Here is a 22,023-nt window from a genome sequence, read left to right as displayed (position 1 = left end):
GGGCACGCTGGTGCCCTGCCTGGCCTTAGGCACCCTAGCAAACTCCTCCTTAGGGCTTGTGCATCTGTCACTCATGCCATCTGGAAAAGCTGTCCTAGACCTGGATCTTCCCAAATGGAGACATCTGTGCTCAAACCTCCCTCTTCAGACTAGTTCCTTCCCTGAGAGCTTCTCTAAGGCTTGCCAGAAATGGCTTTCCATTCCTCTCCACTCCAGCTTGGGTTAGTTCATAGAATTTATCACCACTTAGAGTATAAATTGGCCAGGTGCCAGTGGCTCACGCCTGTAATCATAGCTACCCAGGAGGCAGTGATCAGGAGAATCCAGGTTCAAAGCCAGCCCTGGGCAATTAATTTGAGAGACCCTATCTTGAAAACACCTATCATAAAAAAGTATTGGTGGAGTGGCTCAAGCCATAAGAGTACTTGCCTAGCAAGTGTTGAGGCCCTGAGTTCGAACTCCAGTGCCACCAAAAAAAAAAAATGTTTGTGTGCAGCCCTCTTCCCTCCCCTTCTAGAATGCAAGCTCTGCCAGGGCAGGAACTATCCGATTGGATAATTGTGGATCTTCAATGCCTAATACAAACAAGACTTGGCACCTAACTACATTTTGTAGAATAAGTAAATGATTCTAAGAGTATAGAATAAATTGTACTGTCAATAAAGAATCCATTAAAAAGGCACTAAACTGGTAACCATCTCTAACGTACTCTAGTTCAACCTTCTCCATGAGCAGATGGATAAGCTGAAGCATACACAAGTAGTAAATTTCCCCAGAAATTTATTTCAGACTACGTTCTCACTGTTTCTTAAAAGCAACATCAAAGATTAGCATTCAATGTTATGAAAAATGAGCTAACCAGAAACTGTGTCATTGTTAATTGAACACCCATTTTCTAAGTACCAACCTGGATTTGAGATGGTCAAGTAGGCTCCCATTTCACTGATATAATATGAATTTTCTTCCTGCAAAACAGCAGCGTGTTAACCTTTGGATAACATCAGTGTATCTGTTTATAATCCTGGCTTACACATTTGTCTAGTCAGGATTCCAGCTATTAAACCCTTGACGTAGGGGGTTTGGAGGTGTATGGGTACAAAGCCCATAGTTGTGTCTGAAATTCTCAATGAAATAAACATGCCATACAAAAAATAAAAAACAACCTGCCTCAGAAGTACGAAGGCCCTGAGTTTAAACTCCAGTACCTCCGAATCAATCAATCAATATAAAAAACAAGTAGTAGCTTATCCCTGTCCCCAGATTTCTCTGTTAGATGTTTGTTACAAGCAATTCTTCCTATCTGGAAGAATTAAAGTGTTGTTAAGAATGTTAATGCTAATTTAAAATATATCTTTCATCCCTTGTGAGCCTAGTCTGAGTTGTTTATATTAAAGTGTTTGCTTACATTCCCCAAATTTAACTTTGTCCTACTTTGGTAGAAGAATAGGGAAAAAAAATTACAGGATTTACCTCTTGTGTTGATGTGAAGATCAAATGAAGGGATCCATGTAAGAAACTAAGCAGCACTTTCACTCACTTTTTTTTTTTTCTTTTTGTGGTACTGGGGCTTGAACTCAGGGTTGACACCACCTTGAGCCACTTCACCAGCCCTTTTTTGTAAAGGTTTTTTTTTGAGATAGGGTCTCACGAATGATTTGGCTGGCTTTAAACTGCAATCTTCCTGATCTCTGCCTCCTGCATAGCTAGGTTTATAGGCATGAGCTACCAGCACCCAGCTTTCATTCACGTTTTAATCAGTGTTGTTAATAACCGTAATAATAACTTTTTCCATTTCCAGTAAACTTTCTTGAGCTCCAATGATAATTTTTATTTATTTCCTAGAGCTCAGATCTACCACAAATAGAAAAAGAAGGCAATCAAGTAAGCTCACCTTAGGTCTACTGATTAAAGTAATAGAGCTAACTTTAGCTCTGGGCCACCAGAGTAGGGTGAATAGAAGTAGGTTGTGTGTGGGAAGCTGACAGGAGGATTAGAACTTTAAAGAAGTGTCACATTTAACCCAAACCCTGGGGAAAATATGTGCAATACATTTTGTGGTTTACAGCGTTTGTTTTCCCTTTGAGCCACATGGCATTATTCTTTGCCAGATATTTTTCTCATTTGGGGTTTGGGTTGGACAGTGACAAATATATCTACCTGCCAGACTCCTGAAGACAAAGTAAAAATCCTTCATGGAATCACGGCCATTGGCAAAAGGGACTGAGCCTCCTACTAGCTGCATGCAGCATCTTAGCACTTACTTCATGTCTGCTTGGATGGACCACTGGTGAGTCTCATCTCCTTACTCAAACAGTGGGGTATCTACAGAGCTCTCCAAATACCTCTTCAAAGGATCGTAACTCCTCAAGGAACACTAACATCCTTCCCAGCAACACGTTGCCTTTATACAACAAAGGGCAGGGGTCAGAAACGAGTCAGCCAATCAAGACCTCCCTGGAAGCCAAAGACCATAAGGCCCCAGGGTCCTGCTATTGACTTCTGTAAAATGTTACACAGATACTCGAGATGTAGATTTTTGTCTTCAACATCAAATAGGACATTTTTGCTCAGAATTACTGTGACGAAATCAAGAAACCTTTGCTCTGGACATTGCAGAAGGAAGTCAAAGAGTCTACTTATTTAGACTACTGATGTACTTGGTGGCAACTTAGCTTAATTTAGATTCTGGCAAATTTAGATTCTCTTCTTTGTTCATTCATTTATTCATGAAATCTTTGCTAAAGATCTACTATATACAAAGTCAGTGTTGGGCACTAGAGAGAGAAATGTGGCTGAGCCATTGACTTTACCTTCAAGATGACAAAAAGAGCAACGAGTGTTAGTGAAGGTTAGAGACCAACACATGGAGACTCGGCAAATAAAGAGGAGAAAGTCTCTCCTTTTTACCTGGTATGGAGTGGGGGGAATAGGGATTATCATATGTCACAGGTTGATGACCATCAAGCCATTTTAAAGGATGAATGCTAAAGGGGCTGAAGGTTGGAGAGGCATTCCAGGCAGAAGGAAAAGCATGCAGGAAAGCAGAGCATGAAATGGGACGGCATACTTGGAAAGCTCTGAGGGTATTAACATTTGAACATTGACACACTACTCAAGAACCCAATTCATGAACCAAGAGCCCCCAAACACCACTCAGAGGCTCTGGAGAAACACCAGGGGGATCGGTAGCATTGATTTCAAGACCTGGGCTGGCCAGTACACTGCCTGGCCCTGACACCCTCTGCACCTGCTAATCTGGAGGTCTGGCACTGCCCCACCAAAAGGGTAGATGAGAAAGTGATGGTGTTGAATGCAGAAAAATGCAATCACCTCTCCTCATCCATGCAGGGTTGGTTTTAAGCTCCTCTTGGTCACCAAAATCTCAAAGGCTGCTTGGGTACCTCAGATAAAATGAAACATTTGCACGTACTCCCACATTCTTTAATCATCATTACATTGCTTATATCTACTACAGTGTAAATGCTATCTAAATATTTTTCTGAATATTTTCTATCAGTGGTTGGTGAATCTATACGTGTAGAGTCCTCAGATGAAGAGTGCTGGCCGTAAATTCTACACAAAGTTGCAGGAGAATGTTTTAAAACAAAATTATCTGGGCAGGAAGGAAGTTGTGGGGAGGAGAGGAAGGGAAGTATGTTTATCTTGAACTTGAAGGGTTTAAGCAACTGTCTAACATGCCACCCTAAATCAAATGAGACACTAACACGGAAAGGTTTTCAGGTCTTTAAAAAATAAATTTGGGGGAAAGGAGAAACAAAACTTGCTCTCCTGACCCCACTGTGGGCCAAACACCACACTCAGCTCATGCTCACAGCAGTCCAACAAATAATGTCTGGTCAGCTCTATTCTAGCAAAACTCTTAAGGTAGAAGGAACTCAAATACAGGATTTATTGAGCCCCACCCCCACCCTTATAGATGCTAGCCAGAAAAAGGAGCAGTTCTGGATACACATTCTTGAAATTTCCAGTTGTAGGACGTAGAGCTAAGAACATTGTTCTTGGTGGTTCTGGGGCTTGAACTCAGGGCTTCACACTTGCAAAACAGGCACTCTACCACTTGAGCTACACCTCCAGTCCATTTTGCTATGGTTATTTTGGAGATGGGGTCTCTCATCCAGGATGGCCTCAAACCATGATCCTCCTCATCTGTCGCCTAAGTAGCTAGGATTACAGGCATGAGCCACTAGCACCCAGCCAAGAACTTTTTTATAATGAAAATTAGGGGAAGGAAAGCATAACTTATTTACATTGAGCCTGCACTGGCTATAGAGAAACGGGGAGAGGGGGAGACAGTGTGAAGTGGAGAAGCTTTGGGATAGGACAGTCCTCAAGGAGACACAATTGTGGCTTCTTGGCTGGTTGGGGCTATAAGCAGATGATGGTGCCTAGGAGTAGTGCTAGATTTGAGTGAAGGTTTTAATATGTACTCCAGAATGGGAAACAGTTTGCTGGTTTGGGCTGCAGCTGTTCGCTGATTAGCCTCTTCCATCTCTTTTCCATCCTCCAGCCCTTCTAAGTAAATTAAGAACAGGTTTGAATTTTGTTTTTCTTATTAAAGCCATCTTGGGAAACTCAGACTCAGAGATGGTTAGCAATCTGTCTATGGTCACAAAGTGAATGACATGGATAATTTAAATGTTGACCGAACAAGGTCAAGTGGCATTTTTAGAAGGCAGACTTCTATGTTGTTATCAGTAGTATTTCAACTAAAAAAAGTACAAATTATTAGAAATGACTTGAAATCTGGAACTATAGGTTTTTGTTTTCTCCTATCTGCCTAGCGCATTGCTAGGGTCTGTGGGAGACCAGCAAACGCCTTCCCAACACGGAGCACCACTGAGTTGAAGACAACTGAGGAGAAACAAATGCACAAAAGCTCTCTCTACCCTCCCCTACTTGTCTAAAGGCAGGACATAACTTTGTAAAGGTGTCACCTCTGCCCTTGTCTACCAGGAAGGACAGAAGTCAGTCATTGGCTGGGGGATGGCACCAGAGAACTGTACATGCCAACCCTACTAACCAGTCCTCCTCTACCATAGCTTTCTCACATAGCTACCTTTCCCGGGCGTCCTACCCCTGTCAGGCAAAGCTGCTTTTTTGTTTGGTTCCTTCTCTAAAATTCCTTGTTCTTTTTTGAAGACACTTCAGAAGCCAGTGTTCTAAGCTACTGCTCTGAGTCACCTTTCATTGGGGTTTCTCCAGAGCAATGTGCACTGCACACATTAACAAGTGCTTTTTTGTTTGTGAATCTGTCCCTTGTCACAGATAATAAATTGGGGACAGATTTATGAGAGTGGAGAAGAAATTCCATTTCTTCCTCAGTAGACAAAGTCAGTGCTCAGTAAATACTTACTGATATGTTGGTTGATAAATCCAGCCTGCTAATTGTCATCTTATTATCATTCTACAGCTTGGTTTTAATATATAACATAAACAAACACAAACTTTTTTTAAGATTTTTTTTTCTGTCTAGAGTAGCAGTTTTCAGGTGACATTTGACAAAGTCTATAAACATTTTGGGTTGTCAAACTGGGGGTGGAGGCCAGGGGTGCTGCTAAATGTCCTACAAGGCACAGGACCCCCTACCACAAATTTATGTGGCCCCGAATGTAAATACTGCCATTGTCGAAAAACGTTCAGAGAGTTAAAAAAAAATGACAGACTTAAGTGTAGATCCCATTTCTCTTTTGGAAAAATCTAGAAGTCTTTCCTGCCTAAATGTATCTCATACACTGTATCTGTTGGGCAGAAACCACCACTATAAACTATAACTGGCCTACAGCTGTGTTTAGTTTGGCTGCCATGGTATTCAAATATTTAAAAATGTGTCCCCAACATTTAAAAAGCGTGTGCTCTTATGCATCTGAATTTCTGACTTTTCTTGAAAATACTTAACAACTGGCCCAGTAAGTAGGTAGCCACTCAGAATGGAAGCTGACCTTGCCAAGCAGCGCTCTCCGTGAAGGACAGCAGCAGTCCCCACTGGGCTAGAGCTGAGAACTGGCTGCTCCCTTGTGTTTCCTCATTACTGAGGCATTATCACTCATCCTTATCATTTCATACTTACCCTGATATTTTTCCGACTAGGCTAAAGGGGAAAATGAAGTCTTCCTTGTTTCCAAAAACCTATTTTTTTTTTTTTGGCAGTACTGGGGTTTGAACTCAGGGCTTTGTACTTGCTAGGCAGGCACTCCACCACTTGAGTCACACCTGAAACCTTTTGCTTTAGTTATTTTACAAGTAGGGTCTCACAGTTTTGTTTGGGCCAGCCTAAGCCATGTTCCTCCTACTTAAGCTTTCAACATAGTTGGAGTGCAGGCATGCACCACCATGCCCAGTTTTTTCATTGAGATGGAGTCTAGCTAACTTTTTGCCTGGGAGGCCTTGAACTCCGTTCTCCCAATTTCTGCCCCTGAGAATCTGGGATCATAGGTGTGAGCCACTGTGCCTGGCTATTGTCTTCAAGTTTGATGAGGATCAAATTTAAAAAAAAATTTTTAGCGCTGAATGTGCCTGAAATCCCAGGTATTTAGGAGGCAGAGGTAGGAGGATCACAGCCCAAGGCTGGCCTGCGCAAAGTTAGTGAGAGAAAAACCAACTAAAAGCAAAAGGGATAGAGGACCCAGATATGAAACCACACAACTATAACCAACTTGTCTTTGACAAAGGAGCTAAAAATATACGATGGAGAAATAGCAGCCTCTTCAACAAAAACTGCTGGGAAAACTGGTTAGCAGTCTGCAAAAAACTGAAACTAGATCCATGTATATCACCCTATACCAAGATTAACTCAAAATGGATCAAGGATCTTAATATCAGACCACAAACTCTAAAGCTGATACAGGAAAGAGTAGGAAATACTCTGGAGTTAGTAGGTATAGGTAAGAACTTTCTCAACAAAACCCCAGCAGCACAGCAACTAAGAGATAGCATAGATAAATGGGACCTCATAAAACTAAAAAGCTTCTGTTCATCAAAAGAAATGGTCTCTAAACTGAAGAGAACACCCACAGAGTGGGAGAAAATATTTGCCAGCTATACATCAGACAAAGGACTGATAACCAGAATATACAGGGAACTTAAAAAACTAAATTCTCCCAAAACTAATGAACCAATAAAGAAATGGGCAAATGAACTAAACAGAACTTTCTCAAAAGAAGAAATTCAAATGGCCAAAAAACACATGAAAAAATGCTCACCATCTCTAGCAATAAAGGAAATGCAAATTAAAACCACGCTAAGATTCCACCTCACCCGTTAGAATAGCCATCATCAGCAACACCACCACCAACAGGTGTTGGTGAGGATACTGGGAAAAAGGAAACCTCTTACACTGTTGGTGGGAATGTAGACTAGTACAACCACTCTGGAAAAAAATTTGGAGGCTACTTAAAAAGCTAGACATCGATCTACCATTTGATCCAGCAATACCACTCTTGGGGATATATCCAAAAGACTGTGACACAGGTTACTCCAGAGGCACCTGCACACCCATGTTTATTTCGGCACTATTCACAATAGCCAAGTTATGGAAACAGCCAAGATGCCCCACCACTGACGAATGGATTAAGAAAATGTGGTATCTATACACAATGGAATTTTATGCAGCCATGAAGAAGAATGAAATGTTATCATTCGATGGTAAATGGATGGAATTGGAGAACATCATTCTGAGTGAGGTTAGCCTGGCCCAAAAGACCAAAAATTGTATGTTCTCCCTCATATGTGGGCATTAGATCAAGGGCAAACACAACAAGTGGATTGGACTTTGAACACATGATAAAAGTTTTAGCACACAAGGGAGGGGTGAGGATAGGTAAGACACCTAAAAAATTAGTTAGCATTTGTTGCCCTTAAAGCAGAGAAACTAAAGCAGATACCTTAAAAGCAACTGAGGTCAATAGGAAAAGGGGACCAGGAACTAGAGAAAAGGTGAGATCAAAAAGAATTAACCTAGAAGGTAACACACACGCACAGGAAATCAATGTGAGTCAATACCCTGTATAGCTATCCTTATCTCAACCAGCAAAAACACTTGTTCCTTCCTATTATGGCTTATACTCTCTCTACAACAAAATTAGAAATAAGGGCAAAATTTCTAATTCTGCTGGGTATTGAGGGGGTAGGGGGGAGAGGGAGGGGGCGGAGTGGGTGGTAAGGGAGGGGGTGGGTGCAGGGGGGAGAAATGACCCAAGCCTTGTATGCACATATGAATAATAAAAAAAATAAATAAATAAAACTAACAAACTACCCCTTAAAAAAAAAATAAAAGCAAAAGGGGTGGGGACATGGCTCAGGTGTTAGAGCACTTTCTTTGCAAGCATGAGGCCCTGAGTTCAATCCCCAGTACTGCAAAAATACATATACACATACATACATATACATACATGCATACATAAGTACATACATATTACTTATTTCAAAGAAAAAAATGTTCTGACTAGCCTGCATCACTCATTAAGTTACATGCTTAGCTCTTGTAATTCTTGACTCTACAGCCCCTATTTGGCTTAAGCAAGTTCTCTGAAATGCTGAAAGACCCCCCAGAAGGATGAAGTCGATGGGGATTTTGACCTCCTCAGAATCTCTTTGCTTCCCTCTGTGCTGGACTCCTGGGGAATTTTTGGTGGGAATGGAGTGAAAAAGGTGTGTTGACTGGTAAGATGCCCACAAAGCAGCCAGGGCAAAGCTTGGGGCCTGGATGGAGAGTGACTTTGGGAAAGTGGAAGGGGGCAGGGAGGAAGAGAAGGCCTTCACTCCATGTGGACCCTCATTTCCTGCCCAGGCCTCTGGAGGGGGCAGAAATTGGGAGCACAAAGGATTTTTCAGAAAGGCAGGGATTCAACACTTAGTTGGAGTTTGGGCAAACAGAGTCTAGTCTGAAGGCATCAGGAAGGCAGGTTGAGCATTGGCAGACAGCATCAAGCATTAGGAGAGTGGAACAAAACAAAAAGAGAGGTTGGAAGGCAGCCAAAGAAAGTGCAGTTTGCAGTTCTGCCTCTGGCCTGGTGGCAGCAGCAGTTGTGGTGGTTTCTGATGCTTCCCATAGGCTCTTCTCACATGGTGGTCTGGGCAGGGACCCAGGGGGGAAGTGAGCCCTGAACTAAAGCAGAGATGCTTTGTCTGTACCCTTTGCCATATTTTTCAAAGTGATTTTTTAAAAGAAATTCCTGACCCTTCTATAGTCTAATTTCACTTGTCTGGGGATAGAGCCCTTATTATGTTGTGCCCCAAATGGCTTCGGGAGTGAGGGATTTTGCCTTTCCCTCTGGCCCTGAAAGGACTCCTGTGGCTTCTTCAGTGTGTCTACCTTAGAGAGAAAAATATGCACCCCACCAATAATACCCACCACACTTTGTTCATCAGACTGAGGGTGTTTGAATAAAATGGATCAGGAGGCCACTGGTTTGAACTGAGCTCTTGAATTAGGCCCAACAGATGAATTAGACCCAAAAGAAGTCATTCAAGCTGAAGTTCTATGCCACCAAGCCAAAGCTAGGGTGCTTATCTGACCTACCCAGAAATCAGGAGAGAGAGATAAGCCACTTTTAGCCACATGATAAGATAGTCATTCCCCTCTGCTTTCACCCTTACAAGGAAGGTAACTTTGAGATGTCAGATCCACTTATTATTGTTTCTGCTTTCCTCACCCTTGTCTGTCTACAAAGCCAACCTCCTCTGCTCAGCTCATCTGCACAGTCATTCTATCATAAAGAATGAGGTGTGGGCCAATCTAGAATCACAAGTAAGAGCCTATTAAGGTCTCTAAACATCTTATAATTTTGTCCTTTGACAATTGTTATATACCAAGCACTATGCTAGACAGTTTGCATACATGCTTCTAATCCTCCTAAGAGTCCTTACTAGGTAGATAATTATTTCCATTTGCAGATGATGACACAGGCTCCAAGGAGCTTGAGATCATGCAAATGGTGCCAGCTGGAAGGGTCCTCTCTTGCAAGCAGTAGGGGCAAGTCTCTGCCTGGAGAGGGGGATGACCAGGCTCTTCTGGTCCCCAAGACATTTGCCTATTTTAGTCACTGAAGTTACAGCTGCTGGCTATCAATCATCTACCATCTTCTGTATTTTGGGCATGCTCCTTACGAGATGACCCTTTCCCCCATTCTTCAGGTGATAAAACAAACTCAGGGAGGTTCACATGCCAAACCACTGTCACAAGAAGAGCCAGTGATTGAGTAAAATTTGTAGCCAACTCTGATCTCAACACCCATGACCTTTCTACTCTACTTTGTTGTCTACCCACTTCCAGGTTGTGGTCTGGAAAATCCAGAACCTAGTTAGTTCCTGAATTTTACCTTCTGGGGTTGGAAAGAACCCATTCTGACATTTGATTTTTAGAAAAATCCTGTTTAACTGGTGTCCACTGGGAATTTCTATAAATCTTTTCATCTGCACAACTTCCTCCTTCAGTGGTTTGCAAAGGGCACTGGTGACTGGGATCTCCAAAAGCCAATCATTCCTTGAGAGACACTGAAACCCTTCTGGGACTGCAAAGAAAAGGATGAAGGAGGAAGAAGGCAAACAAGATGTCGACACTTCCCCTCTCCATCACCACGCTTTTTGTTCTTATCAGCGAAGATCTCAAGAGACTAAGATTGTTTCTTCAGGACCTTAAAGTGAAGTACAGCATTACACCACCCCCACCCCCACCCCACCTCCCCTCTGGGTAGGGAAGAGGCCAAGCGAAGCCAGAGTCAACCAGTGTAAAGGAGCTCTTGCCTCACCTTGGTAAATGTCAGATTCACACATCCGCCTTGGAAACTCAAGAGAAGGTTGGATTTTCGGGAACCACATTTCCCAGAGGCATGGGTTACATTGGGGTTGATGTTGAAGTATCTTGGAGGTGAGAAAACCTAAACCAAATAAGACAGATCAGTTTAATGAGAGGTAGAAGCAAATTCAAGCAGGGACGCAGAAGCACAGACTAGTAAGTAGGCGAAATGGATGTTAACTTGAGAAATGTAGAGCTCCCAGATGGATGACGCCCTCTCAGTTCCAAACTCATAGTCAAAAACTGGCTTCTAGAAGGAATTCCCCATGGGAGGAGCTCCCTAATGGGTAACTTGTGGCAGGTACGTTCCCTGATGTGCTGCATGGAATTTAACTTTTATTCAGTTAAACATGCTGAAAGGTGCTGCGGGGCAGTATTTACCTATGGAGGTACTTCTGTCTCAATAAAAGCCTGGATGTGGAAGTTTTCTTTGTAATCACAAAAAATGTCTAACAAAGGAACCTATTATTTTATGGTGATTCCTTTAAAAATCAAATACTTATAACCCCTCTCCCTGAGATGTTTGTTAATCTGGATTGTCAGGTTAATATCACAGCAGGGTGGAACCATGGAGACCATTAAATTCCAAGTTCTCATTTCACAGGAAGGGAGCTGATGCTGGGAAGTTGCACAGAGGGGCAGGGACCTCCCAAACACTCTGCCTATCCTGGCTAGAATGCAGGGTGTGCAGGCTGAAAATTTTATTGTGTGCCTGACTGTCTATTTTTTATAAGTCCTCTAAAACACATTGACCTTGTAATGGAACACCTTGGAGAAAGGTGAGCTCACAGTTTACAGGGAGAACACTCATTCCTAGCAAGGTCAAACTTCATTTAAACTCTTGGAACTTACCAACTCTTCTTGAACAATCAGCTCTATCCCCATCTCTGCTTTTATACAAAGCCTGCTTCCATTTAGAACTCGGTAAGTTCCGATCTTGACTGACGATGGCTGAGGTGCAAGGGTGGGCCCAGGAACTGTGGAGGCAGGTGAGGCTGTTTGCGTGGCATTGTGTATGGCTGTTGGTGTTCCTTGGGCATGGGTGGGTGGAGTAGGCTTCTGATGGGTGGTGCTTTTGAGCGTTGCTGCAGACAAAGTTTTAGGGAGGGTAGTCTGGCTACTGTGTCCGGGGGTTTTCCCAGTTGTGTGGCTGACAGTGGATGAACTAGTTCCAGTTGTAGGGGCTAGTGAGGTGATGAGTTGCTGGGAATATGGAGTTGAGCCAGGGCCAATGGTGGTGTCAGTAATTGGAGTGGTGTGTGAGTTGTTGGATGTGACCAGGGTATAGATAATTGGGCTGGTGGGTGGAGGGCTCTCTGTAGTTACTGACATAGTGGTTGGAGTTTTTATTGTTGTGTGTGTTGGGATCTCAGAGTTGGAAGTTTCGCTAGCTATTAGAGAAGTGATGTGGCCATCTATGGATCTTGCTGCTGAAGTCCTTTGAGGAGCTTCATTAGTTGGCTGCAAAACAGATTTTGCTGTGGCCTGTCCTGTTGCTGCTATGATGGGTTGAAGGCAGTCTCTTGTTTCTGGAATTGCTTTGGCTCTTATTTGATGGCCATCATGCAAAATTACTGCAAATTAGGAAACAAAAGTGTTAGATACTAACCAGTTACTAAGTTCTTCACCTATTCTTGTTTTAGTTCATAAAAAAACGATCACATGCTCAGTTTTAGTTTTGGGGGAAATTTATAAGGCTGTAACAGTGAAATAAAAGCCACCAAAGAGTCTACTACCAGACAACTGTAATGTCTTTGCTTGCATGCAGGTTTTTCACACAGTTATGACCATACTATAGACACTCTTCTGCACGAAGCTGCTCTGCCTGGGGTGTGGTACCAATGCACACCGAAGTGATCATCCTCAGCTAGATACCTAATGTTAACGCCTCTCCGTTTCCCAACTTCAAGTGTGAAACCACACAGTTGACATAAAACAGCGCTTCTAGTGAACAGCTGCTGTGATGATGTCATAGAGCTGAAGGTGAATTAAAGATCTTCAGTTTTATAAAAGTTTTCATAGAAGCACATAATTCCAGGCTTGAAAGGGTCTTAAGGATGATTAGGTCTAAACCCTAATCCGATGCATGAATTGGACCTAGGACACACGTGTTCATCCAATCTATGTTTAATTGACCCCAATGATGGGAGACTCATTTCCTCACAATATAGTCCCTTCCATTTTTTATCTTGCCACCTACTATCTTTCTAAATATAGACCAATTCCTGTCATTTCCTTAACCTTTTGTGCAGCCCAGTCTTTCTCACCCAAGAAAGAAAATTAAAGTGCAATTGTTCCGATTCTTCAATAGAACCCAAAACCTTACTTATCAGCTCCTCAGAGTCTTCCCTGTCCTCCTTATATAAGTCCCCACCGTCGTGATTCCCCATCTGAGGGTTGCGATTGGTGCTTTCATTCACTAATCACATCTTGTACTTACATATGAAGATGGTAATGAATATTTAATGATCATCCTGGCCGGTGGGTGCCAGCAGAATTTCAGCCTTGAAGAAGTCCTTACTTATTGGTTTATTTGTTGGTGTGCATCTATTTCACAAGATTAAATGCCACCTAAAGGTGGGAACTGTGTATCTAGTTTTTACCACCAGCTCCTGTTCATAGAAAGTGTTTAGTAAATGTGAGCTGGATGAATGAATAACTGAGTGGGTAAAATGTTAACATTCACCTTGTCGACCTTCTGGGCTTATTATCAGTCTCCGACGAGTTGGCTTCCTGAAAACGTTTAGGACCATTGAGCACACACAATGTCTACTGTTGGAACAGTTTCTCTCCCAGGATGTCCCTTAAGGGTGGAAGACAATTGGCTGTCTTTTGGCCCGAGTGGTTCTATGCTTGCCTCCTTCCAGTCACATAGCATTAAAAAAGTGACAAAATGTAGATGATGGCCCTGGGAACTGATGATCAGGAACACAAGGAGACAGCTCTGTCCCTTCAGCTCTGTGGTTTCATTTACTCAGACACTCATGGGAGCTGTCATTGTCATGTTGTAGATTGAGACTTGGGAAAACATGCAAGGAGGGAAAGGAGATGGCTCTATGCTGGTATTTATAAGGGCCTGAGGCTCATATCTAATGAAAATAATCCATAAACACCTTTTGGCCTCCCTCTTCCCTTCAATACATTACCAAGTGGTTACTTTTGCCATTTTAACAACAAAAAGCCCCAAGTTACTGGACACTTAAAACAAGGAAGCCTGAGGTCAAGGATATTTTTTTTTTAACCACCCTCTCAAAAACCCTCTGATGGTAACTATTTTTAACATCTTTCAAATGAGGAAACTCAGGCCAGAAAGTTCCATCAAGTTGAGCATAATTATACAACTGGTCAATGTTGAAGTTGAGACTTGAGTTCCTGTAAATAAGAATTGAACCCATTCTTGGATTTGGGGAAGAGTGGGTGTAGACTGTGTCCTTGGGAAGAATGGCGAGAGAAGAGATAAAGGCAGAAGAGAGAGAACTAGCAGGGTGGCCTCCAGTGGCACCAGTTTGCTGAACCCTCATAATTGTGGTCTTCAATGAGGCCTTCAAAAGTTCACATGCTAGCCAGCTGCTGGTGGCTCACACCTGTAATCCTAGCTACTCAGGAGGGAAAGATCAGGAGGATCATGGTTGGAAGTCAGTATGGGCAAATAGCTTGTGAGGCTCTGTATCAAAAATACCAGCACAAAAAAAAAAAAAAAAAAAAAAAAAGGCTAGAGGAGGAGTGACTCAAGGAGTAGAGTGCCTGCCTAGCAAGGATGAGTTCAAATTTCAGTACCACCAAAAAACAATTCATGTGCTAAAATGATGACTAGTTTCCAGAAGAAAAGTTCTGATCTTAGGCTCAGTAGTAAGACCTGTGAATTATTTCTGCACAGTTGGCTTCCAAAATGGAAAAGACAAAAACAGAAAACAGTAGTTTAAATTGCACTGGATCCCATTTAAAAAAAAAAATTGTTACTAGTGGCATTCATAATTATGTGAGTCTTTTTCATATCTAAAATATTTAATTGTAAAATTAAATGCATGATCTCAAAAGTTGTAGAGTTTACATCTGTAGGTTGACTTCATAAACTTTCATAAAATTCCTACCCGTGGGATCTTTGTGTTTGTGATGTAGGCCTTCAAGAAAGACTTCACCAAGATTGTAACAGAGGACAGCTGTTGAAGGTTTATTTTCATACCTAATATGGGCTAAACCTGAGTTAATGGTTTCTTGGTCAAGAACTCAACAAGAACCCTAATAGGTCTATACTATCTCTACGGAGAAAGAAAATTCATTCCCAGAAGTGGTTTCCAAGAATGTCTTGGAAAGAAAAGCCAACAGTTGCTACAGAGAACCCCCAGAGACTGGAAATCACTTGCTTGTTCTTTCTGGAAGATCATTGTATCCTTCCTAAATTCCTCCTGGGTATGGCCAGTGTTTATAAACTAAAGAAAAATCTCAGCTGAGTAGAATCTCCTAAATTGAGTAGCATGAACTTTAAAAAAAGAGAGTCTTCCTCAAGATAGAATTCCTCTTTCAGAAGTGATAAATGAATTCAAAGAAGAAATAAGTACTTAGTCTTCTACAAATGAACAGTATGCCAAATAGGGCAAGAAGACTTCCAAAGTGTGCTTGGTGTAGAAAATCTTGGTGAGGGGGCTGGAGGTGATGGTAGTCATGGTGTCTTGATTTGGTGTGTAGGTGTGTCTCTGGGATGAGAAATAGGAGTAGTTGCTCTAGTTTGGATCTGGTGTGTCCTCCAAAGATCCATGTATTAAAGGCTTGGTCTCCGGCTTGGTGCTATTGGGAAGTGGTAGAAATTTTAGGAGGTGAGGCCTAGTGGAAGAACTTCAGGTCACTGGGGAGTGTCCTTAGTGGACCTTGTGTCTTTTTCTCTCTTTTACTGTCTAGCCCTGAGGGTGAATAGTTTTACTCAACCACTCACTTTCACCCTGATGCATTGCCTCACCGTAGGCTCCAAGCAACAAGGGAAACCAAGCATGAACTAAAACTTCTGCAACTGTGAGCCAATAAACCTTTTCTCCTTACTTTTATATTTATTTATTTTCATTTATTTTGTAGTGCTGGAGCTTGAATCCAAGGCCTTGTGCACAATAGGCAAGCAAGCACTCTGCCACTTGAGCTATACTCTCAGCCCAAACCTTTTCTCTCTATAAGTTGTCATTTCAGGCATTTGTTATAGAGATGGAAAGTTGTTTAACGCAGTAATGAGCAGAAGGCTGGGCAGGCAGGTGACTGAACCAAAAATGTCAAGTTCACAGGTGTGTTACAGATTGAACCGCTTTAGGGAATATAGTTTGATCCCCACCTTCTCTGCTCCTCTCTGACCCTCCCTCTCCCTCTTCTCCTGTAGAAGTGTGAGGTATAAATGATGAGCAGGTGATTAATAAGGGGTAGATTTGTCATGTGTTATAATGCATCCCAGAAAGTTCATACATTTGTGAGAACTCAGTGAATCTGGGACACAAGGCCCTGTTTTACAAAATCTGTGTATATGATCACCCTTGCCTCCAACCTCTGTCAAAACTGGGCAGTTTTTAAACAGGACTTTTGGCTTCCAGAGATTTTGTAAAGGTCAAGATCACTGGGTCTGTCTGAGACCCACAGAAAGGGTGGGAGGCAGAAGGAGGGCAGGGCATAGCTCAGAATTTGTCTTGACTTTTCCTCTTTTCTAAAGAACCTAACACTGGAGTTTACACAGTAATTGGTCAATCCCCATGCATTGTCTAGGACTCAGGAGACTCAGTTACAAGTACCCCAGGCTCCAACCTGTTGCTCTCATCCTTCTATGTAGCTATGGGTAGAAAGAGGTGTTTTGGTTTCCCTACAACCAGCAGGAGAAGCTGAGATTGAGTCACTGCCTAATCCCTGGGAAAGTCAGTGACCACACAGGCTTCCTGATGACCTCTTCTCTTCTCTAGGTTTTCCCCAGATAGTTCCTTCCCAGATAGCCTTTGGATAGTTTCCTGCCAAACCCAGTTCATCAGGTGTGTGGAGGACTTTTGAGGCCCTGTGGGAAGGTCTTTGTTCTTGGGGGCTCAAAGGCTTATGAGGCAGACACAGAGGTAGTCCATACTCCTCAGTGTGACAAGGTTATTATAGAAATAGCCCCAGTGTGTCCTGTGAGTATGAGGTGGGGCATCCAACACACAGAGAAATTCTTAGGGTAGACAAGAGAGTGGATAGCATTCCCGACAACAGGAGGAGCAAGTGCAAAGACCTGGAGGCTTCAGAAGCCTTATATGTTTGAGAACGTGGGTCAGCATAGGGGGGACCACAAGATTGGGGTGGGGGTGAGGGAAGGGGAAGGGCAGCAGGGAGCCCTGTTGGCAGGCCTTGGAGAATGCACCTTGTTTTCAGGCCTATGAAGAGCATACTCAGGGGGTAACTGGAGCCACCTTGCCTAGGGACACCAGATTTTAGCCTCTGAGCACCTTGCCTGGCACGTCCTAGGCTGCCCCAGTAGGTGCAGCAGAGAGGGTCAAAGGGTCCCGTAGAGCAGGAGGGGCTTGTCCTTGTGGAAGAGATTGCAGGCTGAATGCCCCCCAAACTAGTCTCCCTTTATCCTTAGTAACAGATGCCTGAGTTTCAGTTGAACACTTTTTGCCTGGAATAAGGAACCCTTCATCCAACTGTCCCTTTTAGCTGGGTGGGAATGTGTGGGTTTTTAGCCATAGCAGTAGGAGTGATAGCGTCATGTGGGGCTTCTGGAAAGGCTGGTGGAAGGGACCTCAATTAGCTAGGTGACCTGCTTCTTTATCATGCTTCTGTTTTCTCTTCTTTAACTAGCCAGCAACTTGTATGTGATGGCTGGGGCACTAACAGACATCCAGAACCATGAGGAGACCTTGCAGGTGGAAATCACACATGGGATTGCTGTGTCTTCAGAGACTGAGCCCTTCCACTAGAACAGGTCTGAATTCCTCTGGACTTGTTTTCACATGAGAGAGTAATAACAGTTTAATTCACTGTCACTGGGGCTTGTTGAATTTGTGCAGCTGAACCTAAACTAACTTGTATAAACTGGAGCCGAAATTTGAGACCAGGGAAACAAAAGGCCTGGATAAAGATTACTCCTGAAGTCTACTTAGGAGCCATGTCCCTCCTAGCAAAATGGCTAATGGATTTTGCTCATCTCCAATTCAACAAGAATTTTCTGAGCCTGGGCATGCTGGGTTGTGTAGTCAGTAGGGCACAGCATGAGCTCCAAGGCCAGGCTTCTTGGACACCAGCCTCAGGGCTGCCACTGCTAACTGGAGGACGATGAGCAGCTCCCTGGCCTGCCTCTGCCTCAGAATATAAGGTTAGCACCTACTGCTCAGAGTTCTCTCCCACATGAGTTAATATAGACAGTAGATGTCCTCATGGAACACACGGCTTAGCTGCTATGGGCACAGACTCTAGTTCATAGCTCAGCTCTGTCACTTACCAGCTGTGTGACTATGGTCAAGTTACATAACCTCTGTGCCTCTATTTTCTCCTAAGTAAGAGGAGATGTCGTCCATCACAAGAATGTCGCGATGGACAAAAGAGGCTGGAACAGTGCCAGGTACACAGAACATACCAGTAAATGTGGTCATACTATGTGCTGGTGAGCCTGTGCTGAGTGCAGGAGATTGCAAAGGTGATAGGGAGGGGACCCAAGAGAAAAATACGAAAAGTGGGATTGACCTACCAAGCAAAAACACTGTAATAATTGTTTTCATTTTGTCTATCTCATTTTGTCTCCCTGGCACCTCTGGGAGAGGACTATTTCCCCCATTTTCAGTGGGGAAACTGGGCATCTGAAAAAGCAGGCGATGTGAACAAGGCCTCGCTGCAGGAAGGGGTCAGAGCAAAGTTGGAATCCAGCTGTGCATGGCCCTTCAGACACTAGGCAGCACAGACCTGGCCACAGTATAGCTCCACTGAAGAAGAATCCCCTACTTCCTTCACTCCCTGCACCCCAAATTGCAGCACAGAGAGGAAAGGGTAAGGTGGCATTTCCTCTCCACTTGCCCTTATACTTGTCGAGACTCACTGTGCTCCTGATCCTGCCAGTCTCTGTCGGCTGTATGATTGGTAATCACAGGCAGGACACGGCGGCCCCATTGCTTTTTTATTAGCTTGTAATAATGACTTCTTGTTCTTTTTTTCCTTCTGTTTCTCCTGGAGTACTGATGATGGCCCCCAGGACCTTGTATATACTAGGCAACTGCTCTACCACTGAGCTATTCCCCCAGCTCAGGTGACTTCTGAACCCCAAAGAACATGAAATTGTACTTCTGAAAGCACAGCACAAAGAAAAACAGCCTGAAGTGGGGGGCACAGCTTTCATAGCCTTCCTAACATTCATACCACACCAAGGGCCAGCAAGTCCCCAACTGGAGCACCTCGTGCTGGGCAGTGTGCACAGAGCTAGTCCTCTGACATGCTCAATTCAGTGATTCTAGACAGAATTGGGAATTAACCTTGAAATTGCCGACAGAAGGAGAACAACAGCAGGGAGAGATTTCCAAGTCCTCAGCACAGCCTATAATCATTCTAGGCTCAGCTTCCCACACAGCTGTCTGAGCTATAATACAATGGCATTTAAAAAAAAAAATCTTTGATATCCTGGTTTACACCCTTTGGGAATGATGCGCCTTCAGGGTTCCCTGTTCACATATTATAAACATAGCACTTGCAACTAAGAGAGCCAGGAAAGAAAGATATGCCTGCTTTGCCCTGATAACAAACTGAGAGCCCTGTGTCTGAGCCCTGGCTCAGTTTCCTATCTCCTAAATTAAATTAATTTCTATAAACTCACCCTGGTAGGGGTGCCCAGAACTGATGTGGGCAGCACGGACAGTGTCACTGTCTTCTGGGGCTGACACCTACTCTGCCTAACTCACAGGAAACAAGTCCAAACCATGAAAGCCCTTAGAAGGATGTACCACCCGCATAAGGCAACAGGATGGAGAAGTTCTTAATTAAACACTTGCAGTCCAGAAGCCACATCTACCGTCTGTCCTGCCTTGCCTTGGACAGGTGCATCAGAATGCACTTAGATTTAAAAGAACCAGATATGGCAGGGCCACCAGACAAAGTGGTGTGTGTCACTCACCAGCCAGCGACATAAAGAGCACCACCGCTGAAGAGAGCTGCCAGAGCATGACTGGTAAGTGAGGGTGACCTGTGGCCAAGGGTGGCTCCGCTGCTCTGCTCGGCTGGGCACAGCTGGGACTTGTGAGCTGCGTGCACAGAGCTAATTCCAGGACAGGTCCCTGGAACACCTAATAAGATCAAGCTTCTTGCCCCTGATCCACTCGCAGTCCAGACACCGAAGTCACTTAGGGTATGAGAAGTAGCTGACGGCCCGCCCAAGTGGTGTGTGGCGCAGGGAGGGAAACCACAACAAGTGGCCCTTTGTGCCTCCGCCTGTCATGTCGGTGAGGGGCGGGGATTTGGGTGGGGGCCAGGCAAGGTGAAAGGCATGGGAATCATTTCCCCAGACAAGGTGGTGGGGGTCTGTGCTGCACCTTCTTTCCTAAATTGGCTCTCCTCTTTCTCTAATAGCTTGGGTACATTTCTGTAATCCCAGAGACCCTTGTCAGCTAAGAGAAAGCCAGTCCCTAGGTGAAGGGTTGAAGGGGGTGGGGGGCGTTCCCTATCTCTGTGTGTCTGAGGCAGAGCATATAATGCCCATGGGGCCTCACTTTGGGATCTTGGACTATGGGAAGCAGAAGGAGCACGAACTTGGGAGTGGGAGAGATCTGGGTTTGAACCTGACTCTGCCAACTAGCCAATGGAATGACACTGGGCAAACTCTGATCTTTGGTTGTTTTTCTTTGTTCAGTTGCTTTTAGTTTTTGCTGTATGAGATGGCTAGCAGTGCCATCTCCCAGGTGACTTTACAAACCAAAAGTTCCCGGGACACAGAAAATACTCAATCTCTTTGAAAGGCAACCTTTTCCTGTCTTCTCTCCCTTTCTATTAATTAGACGTAGATTGATGGTCTACCTTGGGCTGTGAGTTTGAGTGAGGAATACACATTCACTCAAAATGTTAAGACACTTTCCTGACGACTGGATTTGAGGCTTTCAGCCTCGTCTCAAATCATTTTCTGAAAAACAGCTTTGGCTACACTATTTTATCTTACTATGTTGCTCCAAACACTTAAATCATCAATTACCACCAAAGCTTGCAGTGTGTTTCAAAATGCAATTTTTATGGTAGAAGGCAAGGGTTCCTTGTGCCAATCAACCCGATTTCAGCAATTCCCTACTCTCTGCTCTTTGAGTCAATCCATCCAACAGACAATAATTAGGTAGACACTAGGCGCTCGTATTCCATTTGAACCCCACAGCCACTCTGTGTGGGCACCGTTGCTATTATTGCTGTTCCATTTAGCAGGTGGGGAAACTGACCACAGAAAAGTCAAGTGACTTGCCCAGAGTCACTTAGGGTACTAAATGAAGACTCTGGACTATGAATCCGGGATTGAAAATCTAGGCTGGTAAGCACTGTGCTGTTCTACTGCTGAAGAGGTGATCAGGACTGGGGTACATATCTGCCATCATGTTGCTTGTGACCCTGTCGAGAACATACAGTATTAACATACAGTAGCCACAGAGTGACTGATTCAATGCTGGCTCCCTAGAGCCACACTAGGTAGGAATGGAATAGTCAGTGGTGACTTTGTGCCTGATACTGTGTAAGGAATATGGAAACTCTACAAGGTAAAAAATTTAAATCCCTGTCTTACTGATGTATAAACAGAGCCAGCCACCTGGTATCACACAACAGGCTAAGATGTCAATCTTATCCTGTGTGGCTCTGATGCCTGTGTCAGTTCTGCTGGTCTCAGCAGTGGTGACAGGCTTGGCTGGAGGATTCTGGGTAGCAATGGGGAATATATGAAAGGCCAAGGTGGTGCCACATTGGGAGGCTGAAAAGGCCCAACAGAGGCATCCTACCTTAACCTAGGAGCACCTAGGAAGTAGCAATTTGACAGCAGGGGTTGACCTGACACTTGTCAAGGCTTGGGTGGGTGGCTTTGAGGGGAGAAGTCTCATCCATTGACATCCTTGACTGAAACCCATCTCCTGAGCAGGTTCTTAGAAAGTCAGAGGCCTGAAGCTGTTTCTCATGGTCCCTGCCTTTGACTAAAGGAGAGATGACACAGTTGGATGTTTCAGAAGGAGCTGAAACCAGGCTCTAGATTTTCCACACCACCCATTAAC

The 22,023-nt window shown here is 43.8% G+C and overlaps 1 protein-coding gene across 3 annotated transcripts in view; it reads right to left on the bottom strand.

The window, feature by feature from the left end:
- The window catches only part of Lamp3 (lysosomal associated membrane protein 3), a 35,349-nt gene extending 15,174 nt beyond the window's left edge, over positions 1-20,175 (bottom strand). For all 3 annotated transcript variants that reach the window (XM_074073666.1, XM_074073665.1, XM_074073664.1), the window contains exons 1-4: positions 19,905-20,175; positions 11,666-12,387; positions 10,767-10,895; positions 908-965 (exon numbers count right to left, since the gene is read on the bottom strand). In XM_074073666.1, coding sequence (XP_073929767.1) covers positions 908-965; positions 10,767-10,895; positions 11,666-12,387; positions 19,905-19,953 — 958 coding nt within the window. In that variant the 5' untranslated portion in view covers positions 19,954-20,175. The remainder of the gene's footprint in view (positions 1-907; positions 966-10,766; positions 10,896-11,665; positions 12,388-19,904) is intronic.
- Between the last annotated feature and the right edge of the window lie 1,848 nt (positions 20,176-22,023).

Source organism: Castor canadensis, chromosome 5, assembly GCF_047511655.1.
Source record: "Castor canadensis chromosome 5, mCasCan1.hap1v2, whole genome shotgun sequence".
Lineage (NCBI taxonomy): Eukaryota > Metazoa > Chordata > Mammalia > Rodentia > Castoridae > Castor > Castor canadensis.
Note: the sequence above shows the minus strand (reverse complement) of the source record. Positions and strands in the feature narration are given on the sequence as shown.